The 25595-nt window shown below is 55.4% G+C and overlaps 2 protein-coding genes across 4 annotated transcripts in view; both read left to right on the top strand.

The window, feature by feature from the left end:
• Positions 1-6529, top strand: part of LOC119872575 (integrator complex subunit 3) — a 39731-nt gene extending 33202 nt beyond the window's left edge. For 2 of the 3 annotated variants that reach the window (XM_038543295.1, XM_038543296.1), the window contains 10 exons: positions 160-313; positions 1547-1615; positions 2297-2372; positions 2755-2868; positions 3193-3241; positions 4077-4244; positions 4548-4648; positions 4776-4848; positions 5004-5160; positions 5265-6529. In XM_038543295.1, the coding sequence (XP_038399223.1) occupies positions 160-313; positions 1547-1615; positions 2297-2372; positions 2755-2868; positions 3193-3241; positions 4077-4244; positions 4548-4648; positions 4776-4848; positions 5004-5160; positions 5265-5342 (1039 nt within the window). In that variant the 3' untranslated portion in view covers positions 5343-6529. The remainder of the gene's footprint in view (positions 1-159; positions 314-1546; positions 1616-2296; positions 2373-2754; positions 2869-3192; positions 3242-4076; positions 4245-4547; positions 4649-4775; positions 4849-5003; positions 5161-5264) is intronic. The other variant, XR_005362399.1, reaches the window with a different exon arrangement.
• Positions 6530-6962: 433 nt separating this feature from the next.
• Positions 6963-10993, top strand: SLC27A3 (solute carrier family 27 member 3). The gene is made up of 10 exons (XM_038541780.1): positions 6963-7530; positions 7769-7978; positions 8254-8412; positions 8865-8989; positions 9176-9370; positions 9473-9563; positions 9672-9870; positions 10069-10166; positions 10252-10382; positions 10660-10993. The coding sequence occupies exons 1-10, from the start codon at positions 6963-6965 to the stop codon at positions 10834-10836; spliced, it is 1953 nt and encodes a 650-aa protein (XP_038397708.1). The 3' UTR covers positions 10837-10993.
• The last annotated feature ends 14602 nt before the right edge of the window (positions 10994-25595 follow it).

The raw sequence follows: 25595 nt of genomic DNA, 5'->3' as shown, positions 1-25595 counted from the left end.
TCTGGAGCATAGGGGAAGGAGGGGAGGGCGGGGTGGGGGGAGGGCCAGGAGACTGATGAACCCAATGCATCCATCGGGGCAACAAAGGGATTGTAAAGGAGGGCCTACCTGGGGGATGTCTGGGGCTGGCTGCTGGCTTAGTCCTACCTGCTATTGCAGCAAAGCCGCTGCTGGGAAGATGAACCTGTACGAGTCATTTGCCCAGGCCACACAGCTGGGTGATCTGCACACCTGCTTAATGATGGACATGAAGGCCTGCCAAGAGGATGACGTGCGACTGCTGTGCCACCTAACACCCTCCATCTACACGGAGGTCAGTGTCTCTGATGGAGTCCCTCTGGGACAAGGCCACATCTTGCCTGCCCTCATGTGCAGCTATGTGGGGTGGGCTCACGAGACTGCACCTCTCTCTGTGTGCAACCCTGACCCTCCTTCACCTACCTCTGCTGGCCACGGCAGGCCATTTTTTCTCTCACCACTCCTACCTACCCACCCTCCCATCAAAGCTTAAAAAATGTCTAAAACCCCCAGAATTCCTATCCTGTGCTTCGTGGCGTGAGCTGGGATCTGGGCCTCCACACTTGGCTTCTCAGCGTCAGCCCCCGACCAAGACCACATTCACACACTGCAGGCTTCTTGCCATTTCAGTGCTCACCCTCAGTTTCTCTGGTGGTTCCCAAAGACCAGGCCTTTGTGGTGGGGACTCGATGCTCACTTCCCACCTTCACTCACTGTCTTTTCTAGGGACTGGGATGTCGGACAGGGTATCAGCCCTTACTCTTCTTAGTGAAAGTCCCTGGGAACAGGCATATCTGGGCACGGGGGTATGGGTTTGACCCGAGGAACTGTGGTCTCAGCCAAATACTGCAGGGGGGTGGGGTATGAGCCCATCATAGGGCACTTTCATCCTCTACTCCCTCCCTGGTCGGTGGGTCTCCCCAGGAAGGTATCCTGCCTGCCCTCATGTACCCTGAACACTCACACTGTGCACTTTTCTCCTTGGCTGGGAGTTAATATACATTAGATGCAAATGCTTTTTTTTTTTTTTTTTTTTTTTAAGATTTTATTTATCTATTCATGAGAGAGAGCAGCAGAGACATTGGCAGAGGGAGAAGCAGCCCTTCCCCCCCCAGGGAGCCTGATGTGGGACTCAATTCCTGAACTCCAGGATCAGAGCTCAACCACTGAGCCATCCAGGGGTCCCAAAATGCTTATTTTGTTACTGCTGCCACACAGCACTTACCTATCAACCAGTCCTCCTCAATTCTATCTTTATCTCCAGATGGCTCCCCATTCTTCCCGGAGACGCGTGCACACTCACACACTCTTCGTGCTGTGAACACAAATAGCAAATTTGGGTTCTTGAAGGGTCACAGTCCTGGCTTTACAGCTGTGGATCTTTGTGTAGGTGTTTGTGTTAGGATCCCACGTCTGGCTAACCCAGACACCCCCTGAGCATGTGGGAGGAAAGGGGAGGGGATTAGGAGGTACATACCAAGGGGTGCACCACGGACTCTTTCCCCACCTTCCCTCATTTTCTGTCCAGTTTCCAGATGAGACTTTGCGGAGTGGTGAGCTGCTGAACATGATCGTGGCTGTTATCGACTCTGCACAGGTGCTCCAAGGGCTGTCATCCTGGGAGGCCTGGGCCTGGGGGGGTGGGGTATGCACCTGTGCATGGTTCAGGCCTGGGGGCTAGAAGGGAAATGGGTCTCCAGGGAGGCAGGGACTCCAGTTCCACACGGAAAGTGAGGAGGGTGGGGTGTTTTGTTTTTTTTTTAAGCTCTCAACTATCTGTCCCCAGGGCTCCGGGTGAAAACAGGCCATTGACCTTCCTACCATGTATAGGGCCTCAGGAGGCTGCAGCATTTCTCCTAACTGAGGTTCTGTGTCTACGCTTCCTCGCCACTCACTTGCCCCACTTAGGACAGAAGAGCCCTCTTTTTCTGCCTCCCTCCTGCCCACACCTGAGTTCAGAGCTCAGCCTTCTAGAGCCTGTCCCTCCTCCTCAGGCTCTGGCTGGCACAGACAATGGCCAGCTAGACAATTTGCCCGTTCTCCCCCTGCTGTCAGGACATGGAAACCGCTCATACAGTCTTAACTGTTTTTGCCCCACTGGGGCCTTCAGCTGTTCTTCACAAGCCTCTCCATCCTGCAGAGACTTGCCTGTGCCTTTGAACTAGGTTTTCCCTTCCTCTGGTTTTTTCCCCATGGGAGCCCTCCTGCTGCTGCTCCTTCTGGCTTCCTGGCTGCTTTTAGAAGCAATGGCTTTGACCTTCCTCCTCCTCCTCCTCAGCTCCAGGAGTTGGTCTGCCACGTGATGATGGGGAACCTGGTTATGTTTCGAAAGGACTCTGTCCTCAACATACTCAGTAAGTGAGCAGGCCCTGCTCCCTGGGGCAGGGGCATGACCTGAGGCCCTGGGTCTGAGGCTGAGAGTGGGGTAGATGCCCTGCTCTGAGGTCTCTTGGTATCTATGGGTTCGACTCTTGCTTAAGCTGTAGCCTTCCCACCTCAGGGCTGGTGGGACGATAGAAGCCACATGAAGTCTTTGAAAATAACAGTATGGAAAGGGAGAGCCCTTGTGGTGTTAGGATCACTGTCACCACCTGTGTACCACACCTGTGTACCTGCCTGCTTGGGTTGCTGCTGGTCTGTGGATTAGCCCTGTGTGTGTGTAGGTGTGTGTAGGAGAGAGGAGAGCCTAGCACACTCCCGTGAGCGAGCACGCCTGCCCTTCTCTGTCCCCTGCAGTCCAGAGCCTGGACTGGGAGACCTTTGAGCAGTACTGTGCCTGGCAGCTCTTTCTGGCCCACAACATCCCCCTGGAGACCATAATCCCCATCCTGCAGCATCTCAAATACAAAGGTGAGTAGGGCTGGGAGCAGGGAGAACTGGGAGAAGGACAGTCCCAGGCCCTCTGGGGCAAGGCTGGGCCCCTTGGCTCCTGGGTGAGCAGACCCACTGCTGACCCTCCATTCCTGCAGTCAGTCCCTTGGGCTCTCCACCTGAGCCCTGCAAGCCCGCTCTGAGCAGGCATAGCCTCGGGAGTTTCTGGACGCAGGGGACGGTCCAGGCCCCTTAGGGAAGACTGTCCATTCCTCCGAGTGGCTGTTGACTAGGGGGTGGGAGAGGTACCGACTTTTCCTGGAGCTACACAGCCCTCTGAGCAGCCTCTGCCCTCCCCCACAGAGCATCCGGAGGCCCTGTCCTGCCTGCTGCTTCAGCTCCGAAGAGAGAAGTGAGTTCTACTTTGAGACTCTAGTTCCGGGTCACAGCCTCCCAGAGAGGAGCATCCTGGGGCTCTGACACTGCTGCTCCGGCTGGGGGCTGGCCAGGGTTTTTCCTACTGGGGACATCTGCTTATTCTGCCCCTCCCCCCAGTGATTTACAAACTAGCAGCTCCCCTGGGATGTGGGCTTCCTCTGGACTTTACCTCCCTGCCCCCTGCCCCAGCCCTGGGAGGAGGGGTGGGGTGCATGGACGGATATCCGGCTTTCCTGCTCCCCACCCCTCCTCCGCTGAGGCCCCTGAGGCCCCTGAGGCTGTGGGGACTACAAGGGTGGGGCCTGCAGGGGGAACGGCACTTTTCCAATAGCCTAGATGAGCAGGGCAGCGACTGTGCACCTTTCCTTCCTACCTTCCTGCCTCCCTCCCACCTCAGTGTGTCAGGCATTGGTGCAGAAAGTGGCACAGAACTTCCTGAAGGAAGTGGGCGGGCTCAGGGCAGTGTCTTACCAGTCCCCTTCCCTGTGCCTTCTCAGGCTGCAGACTTCAGTCCTTTTACCACCCTGGCCCATTTCCTGACTGTTCTGGGCAAGGTGAGGGAGCGTTGGTGAGCCACCTCCCCAGTGTGCATGCCAGCTATGACAGCAGGAACCCAAGAATCCCTTCTGCCTCCTGGCTTCAGCTAAGGCTGAAACCAGCATTCCTTGGCCCCAGGAGAAGAGGGGAGAGGGTGTGAGAGCAGGAGGCTACGGCAACTCAGGTTGGGGAGTAAGCAGGTGGGAGTAACCAAGGGACCCTCAGGTCAGCTGTGTGAGCAGGGGACCCTCCTCCCCTCTCATGCTCCCCAGGCCGAGTGAGGAGATGGTGAAGATGGTATTGAGCAGACCCTGCCACCCCGACGACCAGTTCACCACCAGCATCCTGAGGCACTGGTGCATGAAGCATGATGAGCTGCTGGCTGAGCACATCAAGTCCCTGCTCATCAAGAACAACAGCCTCCCCCGCAAGAGGCAGAGGTGGGCCAAGAGGCAGAGGTGGGCCTTGGGCCCCGTGGGGGCTGCCCACATCCACAGGCCAGTGCCAGGGCTGGTCTTTCTTGGTTCGTGGGTGACACCTAGTGGTCTGACGCTGCCTGGTGTACAAGCCCACCCCAGCCTTTCCCCTCCTTTCCTAGTGCCCAGTGGTGGGTCCTGTTCCACCCTACCCTTCCCTTGTCTGGGCTGTGCCCACCTTCAGGAGGGACCCTGGTCGGGAGGGTGGCATACACTGCCTCAGCCCTGCTCTGGGGCTCAGGCTCTGGCTGGGTGCCTTCCCTGCAGCCTGAGGAGCTCCAGCAGCAAGCTGGCCCAGCTGACTCTGGAGCAGATCCTCGAGCACTTGGACAACCTGCGTCTCAACCTGACCAACACCAAACAGAACTGTATGTACCATGCCCCTAGTGCTACTCCGGCCCAGACCAGTCCTGGAGGCGGGGGTGGGTGGGCGGGGGGCAGGGGCCAAGAGCTGAGGGGGCTCTGCCACTTCTCACAGGCCTTCTTTCCCTCTAGTTTTTAGCCAGACTCCGATTCTCCAGGCCCTGCAGCACGTCCAGGCTAGCTGTGATGAGGCCCACAAGATGAAGTAAGGCTTCTGGCACTTATGGCCTGGGAAGCCTTGGGAGGCCTAGGAGAGGGGCCCTGCTGGGGAGGAGGATGGGGTTGAAGAGAACTAGAACCCACCCTGCAGGGGACAGAGAAGAGCCTGGGAGGAATGTGAGGGCATGTTCTTTCCCTCAGGTTCAGCGATCTCTTTTCTCTGGCTGAGGAATATGAGGACTCATCCACCAAGCCACCCAAGAGCCGGAGGAAAGCAGCTCTGTCCAGCCCCCGCAGTCGGAAGAATGCCACCCAGCCCCCCAATGCCGAGGAAGAGTCAGGCTCTAGCAGTGCCTCGGTGAGAGCCCTCACTTCTGCACGGCAGCAGCATTGGGAGCAGGTGGGGCTGGATCCAGCAGCTGCTCAGGCTGATGACTGACCCCCTCCCTTCACCTCTTTCAGGAGGAAGAAGACACAAAACCGAAGCCCACCAAGCGGAAACGGAAAGGCTCCTCTGCAGTGGGGTCTGACAGTGACTGAAGCCCCGATTTCCCCATCCCACCCCCAGTTGGACTGCCCTCCCCTCCTTGGTGAATCAGAGGTTAATGAGGGCTGGGGAGATAGTGGGTAAATACCCTCTGCCCCTGCCCAAGGCTCACTGGTGGGAGGGATGAGCTTCTTCCTTGGCTCAGCCTGAGAAGCTGCCATGCAGCCCCAGTCCCCTCCTGTCCAGGGACCCCCCAGCCCCATCACACTGCTGCTCCCACCAACTCGGGTCCCACTGAAGCTAGTAGAGGCTGTGTGAGATCTGGGCTGGTGCAGGTCCTCAGCCCCTGCCCCTCCTGCCCCTCCCAAAGAGAAGAGGAATGGCAGATGGAGCTGCTGGTTAGAGAGGATGGGAGAGAAGACTGTGGACACCCCTTCCCATGTTCACCATCTCGCCTTGATTTGCTCTCCATCTTCCAGTGTGAGATGGGCATTTCTTCAGCGACGTGGTGCAACTGCCCTTTCCTGGGCACGGGATGAGGGGAGAGGGAGGCTGGAGCCCCACCCCCCAGGCCACAGAACTATCAGATGGTCCTGCTTCCTTGGTTCTGTCTTTTTTGTTTTGGTTTTGTTTTTTGGCAGAGATAATCGCATTTTAAAAGTTTTTAAATGACAATAAAACATGCCAGAATTGGCCCATCTGCACTTCCTGGTGCACTCAGGTGGCCTTGGAACTTACTCTTGTCCTCCCTGCACACCCCCTTGTCTGGGACAGGAGGGGCTCTGGCTTCGCTGCCCCCCACCTGACCGGCCTTCCTGCTGTCCTTGGGGCCTTGGGCCAGGCACTGACCTGTGCAGGCACCCATTTCCCTTTAATTGAACTCTCTTCCTCCCCATTCCTCTGAAGAAACTAGAGGCCTCCAACAAAAGTGAGTATGTAGTCCATTTTAGGTCTGTGTGCTTACCACCTACTGGAGGACTGCTAGTGCGTCAAGGATGCCCCCATCTCGGATTCTGAAGGATGGAAGTGGGCCTGGTGGGGACAGTGGAGTTACCAGCGACAAGGACCTTCCTCGTTGCTGTCTGGCCACTTGCCGTCCCCTGGGCTACCCCGGAGGCTGGGTGGTGCCCTCGGGACTGGGGAGGCGGCCTGCGACCTACGACCTACGACCCTTCTCTGGAGGCTTCTTCCTCTCCCCTTCCCGCCCCCTCTGCCCCAATTAAAACCAGAATGGAAAGCACTCCCTGGCTGGCCCCAGTTCTTGCGCCCTTGCCCAGAGGGAGGGGCCTCAGCCGGCGCCCCTCCGGAACCGCGGGTCAGGGTCCCCGCCCGTCCCCTGGGGCTGCCGCCGAAGCTGCAGGGGGGGCAGGGACCTGGCGGCAGGCCCGCTGGCGCTTTGCTGGCGACTTTCGACTTTCTCGGGAGTGAGCGGTGGCCTCCTGGGGAGTAAACCTGAGTGCGGGCCTGGAAGGGCGGGGGCCGCCGGCTGTCTGGGCGCTCTCTGGGCGGAGCGCAGCGGCGGGGGAGCCGCCCCCGCCCCGCCGGGAGAGGGAAGGGGGCGGGGGGGGGGGGCCGGCTGGGAAGGGGCGTGTGCCGGCGCACGCGCGCTCCCGGGGCAGAGGCTAGCGGCCCCAGATCTAGGAAGGGAACCTCGGGCTCACGACGGGGGTACTATGGCCGCCCTCCTGCTGCTGCCGCTGCTCCTGCTGCCGCTGCTGCTGCTCGTGTGGAAGCTGCACCTCGGGCCGCGGCTGCGCTGGTTCGCGGCGGACTTCGCCTTCGCGCTGCGCGCCCTCCGCTGCAAACGGGCTCTCCGAAAGCGCGCCCTGGCCGCGGCCGCCGCCGACCCCGGGGGCCCCGAGGGGGGCTGCAGCCTGGCCTGGCGCCTGGCGCAGCTCGCCCGGGAGCGCCCCGCGCACGTCTTCCTTATTCACGGCGCGCGGCGCTTCAGCTACGCGGAGGCCGAGCGCGAGAGCAACCGGGCTGCGCGCGCTTTCCTGCGGGCGCGGGGCGGGGACGCGGGGCTGGGCGGCGGGGCGGGGGACGAGCAGGCCGCGGCCCCCCTGGCACCCGGGGCTACCGTGGCGCTGCTCCTGCCCGCCTGCCCCGAGTTCCTGTGGCTCTGGTTCGGGCTGGCCAAGGCGGGCCTGCGCACGGCCTTTGTGCCCGCCGCCCTGCGCCGGGGTCCCCTCCTGCACTGCCTCCGCAGCTGCGGCGCGCGCGCTCTGGTCCTGGCGCCAGGTGAGGCCGCGGGCCGGCCGGCCTCGGAAGAAGGCCGGAAAGGGTCCTTGGGGTTGCCAGCCTTTGGGTTTGCGAAGTGATGGAGGCGGGTCTTTGGTTCCGAGAACGGTGATGGGATGTTCACACTCTTCCCCTCGCCGGACAGCAGTGAGGTGGCGGGAGGGGCAAGGGAGGCGTAAATCGGCAGGGGTGGAGAAGCCTTCTGGGCCGCCCAGCCAGGCCTTCGCACCCCATCCAGAGTTCCTGGAGTCCCTGGAGCCTGACCTGCCGGCCCTGAGAGCCATGGGGCTCCGTCTTTGGGCTGTAGGCCCTGAAGCCCATCGTGTCGGAATCAGCGATTTCCTGGCCGAGGCCTCGGCTGAAGTGGATGAGCCAGTGCCGGGGTACCTATCCGCCCCCCAGAGCATAATGGACACGTGCCTGTACATCTTCACTTCTGGCACTACGGGTGAGCACTGGACACTATGCTTCCCTCCCAGAGACTAAGGCAGAGGAAAGCAGAGGGCCAGCCTCAGTTTCCAAGCCGCTCCAGGTCGCTGGTCTCTCCGATCCCGCTCATTTCTCCACGTCCCTGAACTTCCCACGTTTCCAGGACAGCTTGGCCTCCCTTCTCAGCTTCAGCCTCGCCTCTGCCTCTTTCTGTGGGAACCTCAGGAGGAGCAGAGGGAGGCAGGGCCTGAATCTCAGACCCTTCCCGGGATCTCGCCCCCCCGCCCCCCACAGGCCTCCCAAAGGCTGCTCGGATCAGCCATCTGAAGGTTCTGCAGTGCCAGGGGTTCTACCAGCTGTGCGGTGCCTTCCCGGAAGATGTCATCTACCTTGCCCTCCCACTCTACCACATGTCTGGCTCCCTGTTGGGCATCGTGGGCTGCTTGGGCATTGGTCAGTCTCCCTGACTCCCACCCCAGCCCTCCCCCACTGTAGTCCTCCAGCAAGTGTTTTTCTAGTGAACGTTTAAGTACCTAGTCTGGTATGCTCACCTGGGGAATGCTTCCTGAGTCCTTCAGCTAGAGAATCCTGAAGAAGGGGGAGGGGGCCACCTCTCCAAGAGCTCCTGGTACCATGGAGGAGCATCAGTCCCGAACCAGTAGGGAGGCCATTCACAGAACTCCAGACCCCAGGGGGCGGTGGGGAAGGGCTGTGGCTGGAGAAGAGCATGGACTGTGTGTGGATGAGAAGCAGGGAAAGGGCATTAACCTCTCCAGGCAGGTGGGAAAGGAAGCTGGCCCTGTGTTTGATTGTCACAGCAGGGCCTCCCCTGGGAAGGAGGGGGTTGGGGTGTCCCCACAGCCCAGAACCTCACCTTCCTGCCTGTCCTCCCCCATTTCTGGCAGGGGCCACGGTGGTGCTGAAGTCTAAGTTCTCTGCTGGTCAGTTTTGGGAGGATTGCCAGCAGCACAGGGTGACAGTGTTCCAGTACATTGGGGAGCTGTGCCGATACCTTGTCAACCAGCCCCCAGTGCGTGTGCTCAGGTCACGGGCAGGTCATGGGACACTGGGAGACAGTTGTCTGGGGGGAAGGAACAGCAGGGCAGGGTGAGGAGCGAGGCCATAGCGGAAGGGGCCTTGGGGTGGGATACAGGACAGCAGTCTCAGGAGCTGGCATCACAGCATGGAACCTTCTGCCCGTCTCCCCTCATCTCAGAGCAAGGCAGAACGAGGCCACAAGGTCCGGCTGGCTGTGGGCAGTGGGCTGCGTCCGGACACCTGGGAGCGCTTCGTGCGGCGCTTTGGGCCTGTTCAGGTGCTGGAGACATATGGACTCACAGAGGGCAACATCGCTACTTTCAACTACACAGGAGAACTGGGTGCTGTGGGACGTGCTTCCTGGCTTTACAAAGTAAGGGAGGGTGGGAAAGAACCTGGGGTCCCCCGGGAGGTGGGGAGCAGGGAGGGGCTCATGCCTCTGAAATGACCCTGTGCTGGGTCTCCCTTCCCCTAGCATGTCTTCCCCTTCTCTTTGATTCGCTATGATGTCACCACAGGGAAGCCGATTCGGGATGCCCAGGGGCACTGCGTGGCCACATGTCCAGGTTTGTGCCTGGGGATGGGGGTGGAGGAGGGGCACAGCCAGCAAAGGAGGGTGGGGACTGGACAGTGGGGTGAGGCAGAAAGCAGCCTGACCCCAGTGACTCTGCCAGGTGAGCCGGGGCTGCTGGTGGCCCCAGTAAGCCAGCAGTCCCCATTCCTGGGCTACGCTGGGGGGCCAGAGCTGGCCCTGGGAAAGCTGCTGAAGAATGTCTTCCGGCCTGGGGACGTTTTCTTCAACACTGGGGACCTGCTGGTCTGCGATGACCAGGGTTTTCTCCGCTTCCACGATCGTACCGGAGATACCTTCAGGTATCTGACTTTCTAAGTCCGTTCCCAGGCATCCCATCCCTGTGACCCAAAGTCCCTAACCCTAACTCCCTAAGTCCCACCCAGAGCCAGACCTGTCCTCTCAGACCTCCTCAGCACCTGTGGCCAGTGAGCATCTGGCACTCCCATCTATCCTCCCTCCAGTGCCTTGTAGGTCTCAGAACCTCTGTCGTCTTGTAGGTGGAAAGGGGAGAATGTGGCCACCACTGAGGTAGCGGAGGCCTTGGAGGGCCTGGATTTTCTCCAGGAGGTGAACGTCTACGGAGTCACCGTGCCAGGTGTGGGTACAGGGGAGGTGGGGGAAGCTGGCTCCCCATCCTGGCATTCCTTGGGCACAGCTGCTGACCTCCCCCCCACCATCAGGGCATGAAGGCAGAGCTGGGATGGCAGCCCTGGTGCTGCGCGCCCCCCAACCGTTGGACCTTGCACAACTCTACGCCCATGTTTCTGAGAATTTGCCACCGTATGCCTGGCCTCGATTCCTCAGGCTCCAGGTGATCAGCTGCACCTGCCCCCCCACCCCTCATATCTGCCGCAGTTGCTAGTCCCCAATCCCCAAACCCACACAGGGATCCTCACAGAACACTCTCCCTCCTGGACATGCATGCCTCTGCCCTCCTTTAGGCGAGGCTCCTCTTCCCTGCCACCCCTTCCCCTAACCCCTGACCTCGTACCTCCTTTCCCCTGCCCCCTGAAAAAATCCAGGTGGTTCATCTGAAGCACCTGGGCAGAACATGTTTTCCCTCAACTCCTCTTGCTGTCCTTCTTCAGGAGTCTCTGGCCACTACAGAGACCTTCAAGCAGCAGAAGATGCGGATGACGAAGGAGGGCTTTAACCCGAACGCACTGTCTGACCCCCTGTACATTCTGGACCAGGCTGGGGGTGCCTACCTGCCCCTCACACCTGCCCGGTACAGGGCCCTCCTGGCTGGAGAACTTCGCATCTGAGTCCTGTTTGTGCAGGTGCCTGAGGCAGCAACTTGGTGGGTTGGGGGCATGGCAGGTGTACAGGGGGCATCCAGAATCTTTTTTTTGTTTTGTTTTTTTACCAGATTTGGAGTCATTTTATAATAAAAGGGGCCGGAGCCAGTCTAGTTCTTTCTGATCTGCGATCATTTGGGTCCTCCTTGTCTGTGGAACTCCTTTTTCCTGGCACAGAGCCACACACATCCCTGCCCTGACGTCACGTGGGTCTGGACCTCGGTGACCCCTCGTGATCCTTGTCCTTAAAGAGCCCCGGGTGGCAGATGTCATACCTGAGCATGGTGCTGGGCTGCTCTGTGGTGCTGGAGGACTCGGCCAAAAGGCACAGGTGGACAGCCGGATGCCCAGAAATGCTGCCCCTGGTGGCTGGCAAGCCCATCCCCACCAATGCACGTGTGGCTGGAGAAGAGTCAGCCAGGCAAAACACAGTTTTGATTTGGGGGGAAAGGATAATACTCTTGACATCCTTCTTCCCTCACAACCTCTGATAAAGCCGGTCAGTGAGAGGAGAGGGGTACAGCACCCCCAACTCCAAAGTTTCAAATTTTACCTAGTCCTAGTCCTACATTCCCAGGTTGGGGTTTCTCAGGCTCTAAGGACACTTGCCTCTCCTGGGAGCAAGGCTCAGATGCCCGTGGCAGCAGGAAGAATGGGGGAATCAAAAGGAACAAGGCCTGGGTAGCCCCGGTGGCGCAGTGGTTTAGCACCGCCTGCAGCCCAGGGCGTGATCCTGGAGACCCTGGATTGAGTCCCACATCAGGCTCCCTCCATGGAGCCTGCTTCTCCCTCTGCCTGTGTCTCTGCCTCTCTCTCTCTCTCTCTCTGTCTCTATGAGTAAATAAATAAAATCTTAAAAAAAAAAAAAACTTAAAAAAAAAAAGGAACAAGGCCTGTCCTTAGGCTCCAAATGAAACATCAGAAAAGTTCATCATCTCAACACTTGAAATGATGAAACTCCTGCTTCCAAAATAAGCCCTGCCTGTTGCGGCAACTCCTGGCTCAGTCTGGAACTCCAGTTTGGAGGTTCTTGATCTTCGGTTTGTGGGTTCAGAGTTACATGTTGTGTGTAGATTACTTAAAAGTTTTTAGGGGGGGATCCCTGGGTGGCTCAGCGGTTTAGTGCCTGCCTTCAGCCCAGGGTGTGATCCTGGAGACCCGGGATCGAGTCCCATGTCGGGCTCCCTCCCTGCGTGGAGCCTGCTTCTCCCTCTGCCTGTGTCTCTGCCTCTCTCTCTCTGTATCTCTCATGAATAAATAAAAAAATTTTTAAATAATAAAAACCCCTCTGGGGGCACCTGGCGGCTCAGTTAGCTAAGTGGCTGCCTTTGGCTCAGGTCATGATCCCAGGGTCCTGGGAATGAGCCCCACATCTGGCTCCCACTGAGCAGGGAGCCTGCTTCTTCCTCTCCCTGCCCCCAGCTCCTGCTCTCTCTCAAATAAATAAAAAAAAGTCCCCTCTGTTTTGAGCTGTGGGTTCTCAACATTGTCTGCTACTTTACTTCGGGTTATCTTTTCACTTCAATTCCTCTCCCCACTGACCACCTCAGATCCCAATGTCTCACTCCTATTCCAAAACACGCAGATTGCCCCACCCTCCACCAGAAAACCCAGACAGCACGACCAACAGAATAACAGGTGCACACTGAGGTGTAGGTCGCTTCATGCACTGACCAATAAATGACAAATTTAGTTCATTTTGCTCACCTCTCTAATTCAGCCCAGAAAGAAAGCAATAGGCAGTGTATGGGGGAAGGGAGGGAGGTATCCTGCAACTGTCCTCAACCCAGCCCATTTCCCAGGACTGTGAGCTGAGGAGCCATCTCCTCCCTTATGGAATCGCATTTTTTCTACAATCCCTGTTTCATTAAAAAAAAAAAAAAAATCCGTGTTTCATTTGGCCTAAATCTGTGCTGTCCAATATGGTAGCCACTAGACACACCTGCCAACTGAGTGCTTGAAATATGGTTAGTCTGAAGCAAGATGTTCTGTAAGTGTAAAATACACATCAAGTTTCAAAGACTTAGTACATCCCCCAAAATGCGTTTTTTTAATTTTATATTTTATATTGCTTACATGTTGAAATAGCATTTTGGATGTATGGAGTTAAAACACTAAAATTAAACTTTTTACTTTTGTAAATGCAGCTACTAGCAAATTTTAAATGTCATATGTGTCATGTATTTCCAAGGAATGGCGTCTGGCCTCAATCCTGCCCGGCCCACACCTCACTCTGCAGACCTACAAATACCAAGCATAACAGGTCAGTGGTACTTGGGCAGCACATGCCCGTGAGCCAATATCTTGGCAAAGACAGCTGGAGAAGGGAATTCTGCTCCGGGATTGGCATGTGTCAAGACACAGCCCCAGTACAGACGTGATCAACAGTAGTAAAAACTGACAGCTGCAAAAAGGCATGCTTTTACATCCAGAAGAATTAGGTTTTACGTTTACCACAATTATAAAAATAATAAATCTTAAAAGAATTAGGTTATCCTGGGCAGCCCGGGTGGCTTAGCGCTGCCTTCAGCCCAGGGTGTGATCCTGGAGACCCGGGTCGAGTCCCGCGTCGGGCTCCCTGCAAGGAGCCTGCTTCTCCCTCTGCCTGTGTCTCTGCCTCTCTCTCTCTGTTTCTCGAGTAAATAAATAAAATCTTTAAAAAATAATAGAAGAATTAGGTGATCCTACCAAAAAAAAACCCCCAAAGAAATAAAATAGAATGGGATCATGAGACAGCCTGCCAAAAGGAACTAGGCTAAACCTCCAGTACTTCCCCACTCGGAGCCGCTGCGTGGCGCCGGGGGGGGGGACCGCGGAGGTGGAGCCCCGCCCAGCTCTGGCCCCGCCCCCAGCTCTGGCCCCGCCCCCAGCTCTGGCCCCGCCCCCAGCTCTGGCCCCGCCCCCGCGGTCGGGCCGGGCCGGGCCGGGCCGGGTCGGGTCGGGCCGGCCCCTCGTAGGCAGGCTTGGCAGGCTGGCACTGGCCCGGGGGCGGCACACCGCGGTGCCGGGGTCGTACAGCCGGCGGGCTAGGCATGGATGTCGTATTTTACTGAAGAGATAAAGGAGATATCATGATGTGTGAAGACAACGGGGGATTCCGAGGTCCGCGGCCGCCTTCCCGCGTCGAGGCGGGCCGTCGGGACAGTCCGCGCGGCTCGCACGGCCCGGCCCAGCTGCTTCGCGGGCTCTGGCGCCAGCCCCTGCCGCGGGGCGTACCGGGCCCACTTCCGACGCCAGGTCGGCTCACCACCAGGGGGCAGAGGCCGGAAGCGCTGACCTCTCGACCACATCCGGGCGCCCACCGGCCCTCAGCTTCCTCAGGGCGCAAGCGCGAACTGGCGACCGCGGCTGGCCGCCGGCACGTGTGCGCGCTGGGCGGAGGGGGCGGGCCTGACGAGCGGGCGGAGTGGAGTCCTTCCGCGGGGGTGGGGCGAGCCTTCGGCCCAAGGATGGCGCCTGCGCGGTGTGCAGCGCGCCCCTGGGGGGCCCGGGGTCGGCGTGAAGCCGAGCGAGGAGAGGACGGTGGGCCTCACGTCCCGGGGTCTCTTCCTTGGGCCTCTAGGGACAAAGGCGGGGAGAAATATTGGGGTTTGGGAGGGCGGCTGGGTGGCTCGGTGGGTTGAACCTCTGACTCGGTTTTGGCTCAGGTCCTGATGTCCCCACCTGGGCTCCTGGACCCCCTCCGCCTCCATCGTTCTCGCGCGCGCGCAAATAACAAAGTCTTTCTTTAAGCTTTTTGGGTGTTTTGCAACTTGATTACTGCAGTTTTTGTTTGGGGGTTTTTTGGTGCTTTTTTTTTTTTTTAAAGATTTTACTTACTCGTGAGAGACCCAGAGAGAGAGAGAGGCAGAGACACAGGCAGAGGGAGAAGCAGGCTCCATGCAGAGAGCCCGACGCGGGACTCGACCCGGGTCTCCAGGATCCGGCCCTGGGCTGCAGGCGGCGCTAAACCGCTGAGCTACTGGGGCTGCCCGCTACTGCAGTTTTTGAAACCTTTTGGCTTCCATTCCTGTTAGCATACAGTGAATGTTCTGGGTTCGGGTGTGTAGTGACCCCACAGGCGCATGCATCAGCATGGGATCCTCCTTCCTCCCCATCACCTGTTTCCCCCCACCTCTGGTGACCACCAGTTGTTCTTTATAGTTAAGAGTTTATGAGAAAAAAAACTTTATTTTATTTATTTATTTTTAAAGATTTTATTAATTTATCCATGAGAGACACAGAGAGAGAAACAGAGATACAGGCAGAAAGAGAAGCAGGCTCCATGCAGGGAGCGGGATGCGAGACTCAACCCGGGTCTCCAGGATCATGCCCTGGGCCAAAGGCAAATGCTCAACCACTGAGCCACCCAGGGATCCCCCAAAAAACTTTTTAAATTACGTTGTAATTCATATGTCATAAAATGCACCTTTTGAAAGTAAGGTGCACGTTTTTTTACTATGTTCATAAATTCGGGCAGCCGGAGCCATCATTTAATCTAGAACATTTTCATCACCCCCAAGAGAAATCCCTACCCAGTAGGATCTCTCCTCTCTTCCCCCCTCACTGCAGTCCCTGGCAATCACTGATCTACTTCCTGTGTCTGTGGACTTGCCTATGCTAGACATTTCATATTAATATAGTCAGAACACGTGGCCTTTTTTATCTGGCTTCTTTCACTTAGCATAAAGTTTTTAAGGTTCATGTTGGAATGTACTGATTCTAAATTACTTTTTTATTTTAACAATTTATTGAGGTAAAATTCACATAAAATGAACCACTTTGAAGTGAGCAGTTCAGTGGCATTTAGTACATTCACAGTGTTGTGCAACCACTACTCCTACTTTCAGAAAGCTCCCATCGTTCCAGAGTGCAAGCTCCCATCTTTGCAGCAGTTTCTTTTTTTTTTTTTTTAAAGATTTTATTTACTTATTCATAGAGACAGAGAGAGAGAGAGAGGCAGAGACACAGGCAGAGGGAGAAGCAGGCTCCATGCAGGGAGCCCAACGTGGGACTCTACCCTGGGTCCCCAGGATCACACCCCGGGCTGCAGGTGGCGCTAAGCCACTGCGCCACCGGGGCTGCCCTTTGCAGCAGTTTCTATTTGCACACATCCTCACCCAAACCCCAGCAACCACCAACCTATACTCTGTCTCTCTGGATTTATCTTTTCTAGATATTGTGTGTAAACGGAATCCTACAGCATGTGACCTTTTCTGTCTGGTGACTGAGAGCATCATGTGTCTGTGGCTCATCCCCACTGTCATATCAGTATTTCATTCCTGTTTATGGCAAATGAGTATTCTATTGGATGTAAAGTAGGTGATGGGTGTTAAGGAGCACACTTGTGATGAGCACTGGGTGTTGTGTGCAAGTGATGAATCACTAAATTCTATACCTGAGAGGTGTCTGGCTGGGCTCAGTGAGTAGAGCGTGTGACTTTGGTCTCAGGGTCGTGAGTTTGAGCTCCATGTTGGGTGTAGAGATTACTAAATAAATCAATAAACTTGAGAAAAAAATTCTAAAACAAAATCTACAACTGAAGCTAATATTGCACTCTATGTTAACTACCTAGGATTTAAATAAAAACTTGGAAAGGGAAAAAAAAACTCGTGGTTTAAAAAATATATATGTTCTACTGAATGTATATACTACAATTTGTGTATCTATTCATCAGTTGATAGAATTTCGACTGCTTCTACTTTTTTTTAAAGATTTTATTTGGGATCCCTGGGTGGTGCAGTGGTTTAGCGCCTGCCTTTGGCCCAGGGCGTGATCCCGGAGACCCGGGATTGAGTCCCACGTCAGGCTATTGGTGCATGGAGCCTGCTTCTCCCTCTGCCTATGTCTCTGCCTCTCTCTCTGTGTGACTGTCATAAATAAATAAAAGAAAACAAAAAACACTTAAAAAAAAAAGCATGGACTTTAAAAAAATTAATAAATAAAGATTTTATTTATTGGGGATCCCTGGGTGGCTCAGTGGTTTAGTGCCTGCCTTTGGCCCAGGGCGCGATCTGCCTCTGCCTGTGTCTCTGCCTCTCTCTATATATATATGTCTATCATAAATCAATCAATCAATCAATCTTTTAAAAAAGGGATTTTTTTTTAAGCCACCCGGGCTGCCCAAAGTCTTTAAATTTTGATGAAGTGCAGTTTATCTATTTTTTGTACAGAGATAATATTGCAAGAATTAATTTTTCCCTAAGGACAAATAAAGATACAAAGATACCATTTCGGGTTCAGCGGTTTAGCCTTCCAGGGCTTGATCCTGGAGACCCAGGGTTGGGTCCCACGTCGGGCTCTCTGCATACAGCCTGCTTCTCCCTCTGCCTGTGTCTCTGCCTCTCTCTCTCTGTGCCTCTCATGAATGAATGAATAAATTCTTAAAACAAACAAAAAAACAAAACAAAACAAAGATACCATTTCATGTGGTAGCATACTCGTTAATAGTAATATCGGGTATTAATATTTAGAACTATTTTATGGCATATTATATAATAATACACATACTAGGAGTCACTGTTTCCAGAGCAAGAGAAAAAATGATATAAGTATAGAATAAAATAAGTGAAGTAAAAATCTTGCAATGTTACTGAGAAGGCCTAGAAGCTGTGGACAATCTGACAGCTATGAGGTCTGCTGGTGCCCAGCTCCTTGTAGGAAAGACTGATTTCCTGAGAGGGGCAGGAAATACTCAGAATGGGCGTTGGGGCATCTTTTGCCAGAAAGCAAAGATATCAAAGAATTGGGTAATAGCACACAGAGCTCCTAAAATAGGGCAATCTGAATGTCACAAAGTTGAAAGAATGCATTTGAAAACCTTGAATATACAAAATGTGTTGGATCAGAGTGATAGTAAATGGCAAGGATAAAAGGAGAGAAAGATTAGATAAAGCACTAGCCCCTTACTCTGAAAATTGGCAACTAAAAGAAAGAACTAGACATTTGTCCCTGTGTGAATTCTATTTCCTGTGTGAATTGTATCTCAGGGTTACCAAATCGTCCTACTTGATGAGGGAAAGTTCTTTTTTACAAAGAAGTTCCAGTTTATAAATGAGAAAGGAATGATAACATTGGAAAATCACTTTGCAACCCCCAACGAAACTGAGTCAGGCAATTATCATCAATGAATAAAACTATGAGATGGAAGATTGCTGGCGAATTTACAGTGGGGGGATCAGGTTGTCACCATCTGAAGCTCCTACTCAATCTTAGAATCACTAAAAGTAGGACCACCAAACACTGCATACCTCCTAAGAGATGCAATATGTCACACACAGCACCACCTGTACAGTTTTCTTCTCTAAAAGTGGAGCCCAGGCACCTGGGTGGCTCCGTGGTTGAGAGTCGGCCTTCTTAGGGCATGATCCCCGTGTTCCGGGATTGAGTCCCACATCCCACAGCCTGCTTCTCCCTCGCCTGTGTCTCTGCCTCTTTCTCTGTGTCTCTCATCAATAAATAAAATCTTTTTTAAAAATTTCATTTATAGACGAATATATTCAATGACACCAAATAAATCAAATCACCAGAATATGGGAATTCTACTGGAAACATAACCATCTCCAGCTTGGGGGGGTAGTGTGCACTTTCAGTTAGATCCTTAGGAGAATTAATAACTTAAGCCAGGGGGTGCCTGGCTGGCTCTGTCAGGAGAGCATGTGACTCTTGATCTTAGGGTTATGGGTTCAAGCCCCATTTTGGGTGTAGAGATTACTTAAAAATAATTATTTTTTATTTTTTAATTTTTCTTTTTTATTTATTTATGATAGTCACAGAGAGAGAGAGAGAGAGGCAGAGACACAGGCAGAGGGAGAAGCAGGCTCCATGCACCGGGAGCCTGATGTGGGATTCGATCCCGGGTCTCCAGGATCGCGCCCTGGGCCAAAGGCAGGCGCCAAACCGCTGCGCCACCCAGGGATCCCAAAAATAATTATTTTTTAAAAAGAGAGACGTAGGGGATCCCTGAGTGGCTCAGCAGTTTAGCACCTGCCTTCTGCCCAGGGTGTGATCCTGGAGTCTTGGGATCGAGTCTCACATCGGGTTCCCTGCATGGAGTCTGCTTCTCCCTCTGCCTGTGCCTCTGCTTCTCTCTCTCTCTGTGTCGCTCATGAATAAATGAATAAAATCTTAAAAAAAAAAAAAAAAAAAAGCATCTAGAGAGGGAAGAGACCCCTTGAAGCCCCCAGGACTGGTGAGGCCCAGGAAGGTGGGAGCCCATGGGGAGCCTGGGACCCTTGGGAGGAAGTTCCCAGAGTTGGGATATTACCCTGAGGGTGTGCAGAGCCCAGCACAAGAGACTGGACAGACAAGCATCTGCGCAGGGCCTGGGGCTGCAGCGGGGGCAGCAGGGGCGGCGCACGGGAGCGCAGGGAGGCAGCCATTCGCTCCGGCCTGCACTGGGGCGAGATATAGAGCCCGCTGCGGACGGATGGACGGATGGACGGGTGTGCTGGGCTTGGGTTTTCAGGGCCCGCGGCTCTGCTTCCGGCTCTGGCTCCCCCTTATCCACGTCCTGTGCTGCAGGCTTTGGGTTCATAGCAGCAACACACAAAGTCCCCGAGCTCAGGGCTCATTCCGCGGTGGAGGAGATGCAACAGCACAGCAGATGTGAAATGAAACATCACTGTGTGACGATGTCCGAACAGAGTAGACAGCAATCCCGTCACGTCTTCCATCTGCTGCTGTAACGCAGGACTGCACGCGCAGCGGCCTGGTCTGTCTGCGCAGCTCCGTAGGCGGGATGCCAGACACAGGTGCCGCTGGGCTAGCACCTCGGCGTCCGCAGGGCTGGGCTCCCGGTTCCCGGGGACAAGCTAATCCTTCCCTTCCCAGCTCCTACAGGTCACCCTTCTGAGTCAGCCGCTTTGAGCTAGGTCCTCCTCATAGCACACCACGTGGACCTTTCTCCCTCTCACTTCTGATGGCCGCTTCCACTTTTAAGGACCTTGCAGTGACACGGTGCCCACCTGAATGACCAGGATACTGTGATAATCTCCTTATTTTAATGCCAGATGATCAGTCACTTTTATTTTGTCCACAACAAAATAAAATAAAGGACTCCCTTTGCCATGTCACTAACATATTTGTAAATTCCAGGGATTAGGACGGGGGATCTCCTCAGGCTCCCTTACTGTTCCTGCCACAGATGGGGACGCAGAGAAAGGAGTGTAGGAGATGAGGTGTGGGGAGAGATGGAGTCCCAGCCGAGAGGAGAGCCCTGAGGAAGGAGGACACAGGGCCCAGGAGGATGATCACTCATTGGGAAGGGAGTAAGAGGACAGCTCTGGCAAGTCAATCCTGCCAGCATCTGCTGAAGGTCAAGGCTGTTGGGGCTCGATCCCTGTGACCTCCTGACCTGGGGCAAACACAGACATGCCTGGGAACTAACTGAGCACATCTCCTGGGAGAGCTTGAAGGAAGGTTTCCTCAAATTCTCAAAGGGGCCTGGGACCAGTACAAAGTTAACTCTTGGGGCCCCTGAATGGTCCAGTCGGTGAAGCGTCAGCCTTTGGCCCAGGTCAGGATCCCAGGTCCTGGGATCAAGTCCTGCCTGGGGCTCCCTGCTCAGCACAGAGTCTGCTTCTCCCTCTGCCTCTCCCTCTCCCTCTCCCCGGGCACACTCTCTCTGTCCCTCAAATAAATAAAATCTTTTTTAAAAAGTTAATTCCTATCTTTTTTAAGATTTTATTTATTCTTTAGGGACACACAGAGAGAGGCAGAGACATAGGCAGAGGGAGAAGCAGGCTCCATGCAGGGAGCCCTATGTCAGACTCCATCCTGGGACCCCAGCATCATAGCCTCAGCAGAAGGCAGACGCTCCACCACTGAGCCACCCAGGCGTCCCAAGTTAACCCCTATCTTAAGGAGTATAAAAAGAAGTCCTTGGAATGTAAAATGCTACAGCCACTTTGGGAAATGGTTTGGCAGTTCCTCCAAAGGCAGAGTTACTTTATGACCCAGAAATTCCAGCCCTAGGTCTATACCTAAGAGCACATAAAGCATATCTTCATGCAAAAATTCACACACTGGGACACCTGGGTGGCTCAGCGGTTCAGCATCTGTCATCAGCTTAGGGCATGATCCCGGGGTCCTGGGATCAAATCCCGCATCAAGCTCCCCACAGGGAGCCTGCTTCTCCCTCTATCTGTGTCTCTGCCTCTCTGTCTCTGTCTCTGTCTCTGTCTTTATGAATAAATAAATAAAATAACTTCTTTTAAAAATTTTACACACTAAAGTTCACAGCACCATTACTCATAAGAGCCAAAAAGTGGAAACTACCCACCCAGTGAGTGATAGGCTGCAGGGTGCCCCCACAATGGCCTAGTACTCAGCCATAAAGAGGAATGACATGCTGATGCTCAGTCTTATGTAGATGAACCGTGAAAACATTGTGCTCAGTGAGAAAAGACAGACACCAAAGACTGTACTCAGTCTGGGTCTGTGTGTGGGAGAAGCCCAGGACAGGCAGGAATGGGAAGTGGATTGGTGGTCGCCTGGGCCAAGGGGTGCAGATGGGGCGTGAATGTTAGTGCTATTTCTTTTGGGGATGCCGAAAATATTGTAAAAAGAGGATGGTGAGGGGATCCCTGGGTGGCGCAGTGGTTTAGCGCCTGCCTTTGGCCCAGGGCGCGATCCTAGAGACCCGGGATCGAGTCCCACGTTGGGCTCCCGGTGCATGGAGCCTGCTTCTCCCTCTGCCTGTGTCTCTGCCTCTCTCTCTCTCTCTCTCTCTCTCTCTGTGACTATCATAAATAAAAAAAAAAAAAAAAAAAAAAAAAAAGATTCGTGAAAAAAGTTTAAAAAAAAAAAAAAAGAGGATGGTGATAGTCATGCAACTCTGTAGATACAATGACACTGTTGACCTGTCTGGCTTACACGGGTGGCCTTCATGCTACGTAATTTTATGTCAGCCAAACAATTCTTAGGAAGGGGAGGGTGCCTGGCTGGCTTTGTCCCCACAGTAGTGACTCTTGATCTCAGGGGAATGAGTTCGAGCCCCACACTCAGGGTAGAGTTTACCTACCTGATGATAGATGGCTAGATAGGTAGACAGACAGACAGATAGACAGACAGATAGGTAGGAGAAGCAGAAAGAGGAGACGAAGAGGTGGTTGCATAGTCCTCACGTGGACCTCATACTCTGAAGGATGGGCGTCCTCTTCCCAGGCCTTAGGCGGGCCATCTCAGAGGTGAGGGACACCAGCCCAGGGCATGATGGCTGCTGAGTGACTTGGACCTCGGTCTTCTGGCCTGGTCCTTCTCTGTTCTATGGGACGTGCTGGAGGATGAAGGTGGAGGTGACAAGGCAAGTCCTGCAGACCGGGGGCATCTTCTCATCTTTTCGGCAAGCTCAGGCTCCAGGGGGCCAGCCAGAGCAGAAGCTGTGCCTGTCACACACCTGTCCCTGTTTTATCGAGGGACACATAGTTGCTAAGGGATTTGGACCCCGTCTCTCTGAGTCTGCCTGAGAGGCTGTTCCAGGAAAGGGGCAGATCCCAGGAGGCTGCAATACAGAGAGGCCGGGCAGGGGAGTGGAGGCTCTCTTGCAGCCAGACAGTCCCTTTCCAGGGTCCCCGGGCCTGGGAGGCCCATCCAGAAGAGGAGAGCCCACAGGAGGCCGAGCCAGGTGGGGAAGTGTGTGGCCGGTTGTGTGGGGTGGGGGCCAGGCTGAGCAGGGCAGGGCCCACCGCGGACCAAGGCTGAGGGGAGAAACTCAGGACCAGACTGGCTGAGCTTCTGGGGTGGGTCCTGCCCCACCCCTATGTTTTCTCCTTGACCTCTCTCACAGAGACTCCTCCACCCCCACCCCCCACCTCCGTGATCTTTCTAGAAGCTCTGCTTCTGCAGGGGAGACTACGTTTAGTGGGGAGGGCCTACAGAAATAGTAAGTCTCAGAACTGCCCCTTTCAGAGTTGTAAGCTCTCTTGGCACAAGAGTAGCCCTATTGTTTGCATATTTTAAATGACCACATGGGCAAGGAGAGGGGGTCTGGGCCTCTTTCTTCCCTTTAGAATGGGATAGTGAAGGCTGAGGCTGGTGGCCTTCTGGCTCCTTAGGGCCTCAATCCATTGTCCCCACAAGAATGGACACAACAGCTTTGGACACTGACATGGTGACCAGAGAGGGCAGCAGTGACTGCACTAAAGGGATGAGATCTCCATGTCGGCCCTGGCTTAGCATCTGGGACAGCACTCTTCCCTGGACCCCCAAATTGGGCCCCAAGCCACCGCTGTTTGGACACTGGGTCCCTAGAGACAGCTCCAAGGGGCAGATCCCCCAGCTCCCTGGAGCTCCAGTCCCATTCAGCAAGGGAGTCGGCGAGGGAGAAGGAGGTGTCTGATGGGCTGAGAGGGTTCTGGAGGCTGGGAGGGGGGGCTTGACTCACCTAACTTGTCCCTCTCCTTTTCCTGCCCCGGTTGTCTGGGTGTCAGGGTGGTGGGTGGAACACAGGGCTAGCTGAGGACAAGGCACAAGCCTGGGACAGCATATTGACAAGTCCTTGAAACAGGCAAAGGGACATTCCTCTACGGACTCCACTGCCTCGATGTTCATACTTTGCTGAGGGCAAAGGCAATCTTAGCCGGACCCCCAGGAGGCTGGAAGTCTACCTTAACATATAAAAATTCCTTCAGCAATTTCCTTTATCTCTACCCCCCAAGATACATGTTGGCAGTCATCTCCCAAGCACATGGCCCACCCATATCCATCTGAAGGGTCTCATGACTCAGAGTTTATCAGACGGTAATAAGTGACCTTTCCCCAACCACAGCTAGCCCCCTCAAGGTCCTGGAAACCTTGCTCCCAAGATTCCTCAGAGAGTACGCTATCGCCAAACCCCTCCAACTCCCGGGTATATAAGCAGCCACCCCTCACATCCCCGGGGCAGCAGCTCTTCCTGCCCGCGGGTCCCATCCCAGGGCTTTAATAAAACCACCACTTTGCGGGCGGCCCAGGTGGCTCAGCGGTTTAGCGCCGCCTTTGGCCCAGGGCATGATCCTGGGGTCCCGGGATCAAGTCCGGTGTGGGGCTCCCTGTGTGGCACCTGCTTCTCCCTCTGCCTCTCTCTCTCTCTCTCTCTCATGAATAAATAAATAATAAGTAAAATCTTTAAAACAAACCGGACCTCACCTATATTCATCGGGGGTCCTGGCTCCAGAGAGGAAGATGGTGTGGAGGGGAATGGGGAGGAGACACAGCTCCACAGAGGACCTTCCGGGGGCAGCAGTCTCCAGCCTCCACCCCAGACCTGCAGAGGTGGCCAAACAGATTCCATGCTTCTAAAGTCTGTGCGCCCCCAGCGTGGAGTAGGTGATGCCCACAGCACAGGGGCCCCCAGGAGCTGAAGACAGAAGATGGGGGCTACTTAGGGAGTAGCCAGCAAGGCTATGGGCCTGGAAGTGTTTGTGCTGCAGGTGAGGGGCCGAGGCCTGCAACATGACCGAGAAGGGAGAGGGGGGCACTGGGAGAGACGGGGGTGGGGTGCAGAGGGAACGTAGAGATGCAGAAACCCTGGAGGGGGGTGGGGATGGCACGCTGGGAGGTCAGGTGTGTGCAAGAAGGAGCTCTATGTGGGGAGGACCCTGGCTTCAGTCATTGGGGCTGTGGGGGCAGCGGGCACTGGGGTCCTGCTGGTGAGTGGCTGGGAGGGGCTGGCAGGCAGAGGGTCTGGAGAGGCAGGGACCCAGAGGCTTCCCCACAGAGGCTCCTGATGGTATGCAGGCTGGCTGAGCTCTGGCCACTGAAAGGACCCCTGGGCAGCCTGTCCACTGCCCCCAGTCTGCCCAGCCTTGTGGGCTGAGTTCTGTTGGAGCGTGTGCATGACAAGGGGGTCTATGTGTGTGCGTGCACAGCTCTGCTCGTGTAGTTCTGAGCTCCCGACATTGGTGTCTGTTGCTGGGTGCCCCTGTGTTTGTGACTTGGAATCTGCAGGGAATCTGTCTGTTACCCGTGTTTATGCCACGGATGGGAGTAGGTGTCTGGGACGGAGCCTGTTGAGAACATGGAGTGGTCTGTGAGGTCGGGAGTTCAGTCTGAGTGTGTCTATGAACGTGCGAGTGTAAGTGTGTCCTTTCCCTGTTTGGGGGCCGGGGTCCTGGCAGGTGGAGGGGGAGAGCCCGGAGTCCTGGGAAGCTGACCCTGCAGGGAGACAGGCAGGTGGCAGGTGAGACAGCAGGGATGGGGGAGGCAACCCCGCCCTGCCCCCCTCAGTACCGGGCCTGCCCCACCCCCTCTGTTGCCAGGGCCAGCTGAAAGAGGCCATCCGTCCTGGGCGGCCAGGCCCGGCCTCCACTGCCAGCCGGACCGTGGCCGGCCTGGTCGTGCCTCTCGGGCTGCCAAGCCCCCTCCCCTTCCTTGCTGCCCGAAGTCCTGCATCCTCCCGCCTCACCCCATCTGGGAGGCCACCGCATCCACCCTCTCCCGCTGTCCCCTCAGGCCATGCTGCAGGCTTGGAGCTGGCGGCCAGGGATGAGGTGGCTGAGTGGGAGCATCCACGGCTGCTGCCCCGCCAGGCGGAGACTGAGCTGCCCACGTCTATTTCCTGGCAGCAGGACAGGCTGGTCCTGGCCAAAGACAGCAGAGCTGCCGTGATGCCCAGGGTTTCCCTGCCTCTAGCTGCCCTGCCCCACGTCAGAGCCCCCTTCCCAGTCCCCAGATACCATCCTGTGGCCCAGAACCGCTATGCAAGGCTGGTGAGCCCGGGTACAGCTGGCAGGTAAGTGACTGGGCTGCTCCTGGGGGTGGAGGGA

Source organism: Canis lupus, chromosome 7, assembly GCF_011100685.1.
Source record: "Canis lupus familiaris isolate Mischka breed German Shepherd chromosome 7, alternate assembly UU_Cfam_GSD_1.0, whole genome shotgun sequence".
NCBI lineage: Eukaryota > Metazoa > Chordata > Mammalia > Carnivora > Canidae > Canis > Canis lupus.
Note: the sequence above shows the minus strand (reverse complement) of the source record. Positions and strands in the feature narration are given on the sequence as shown.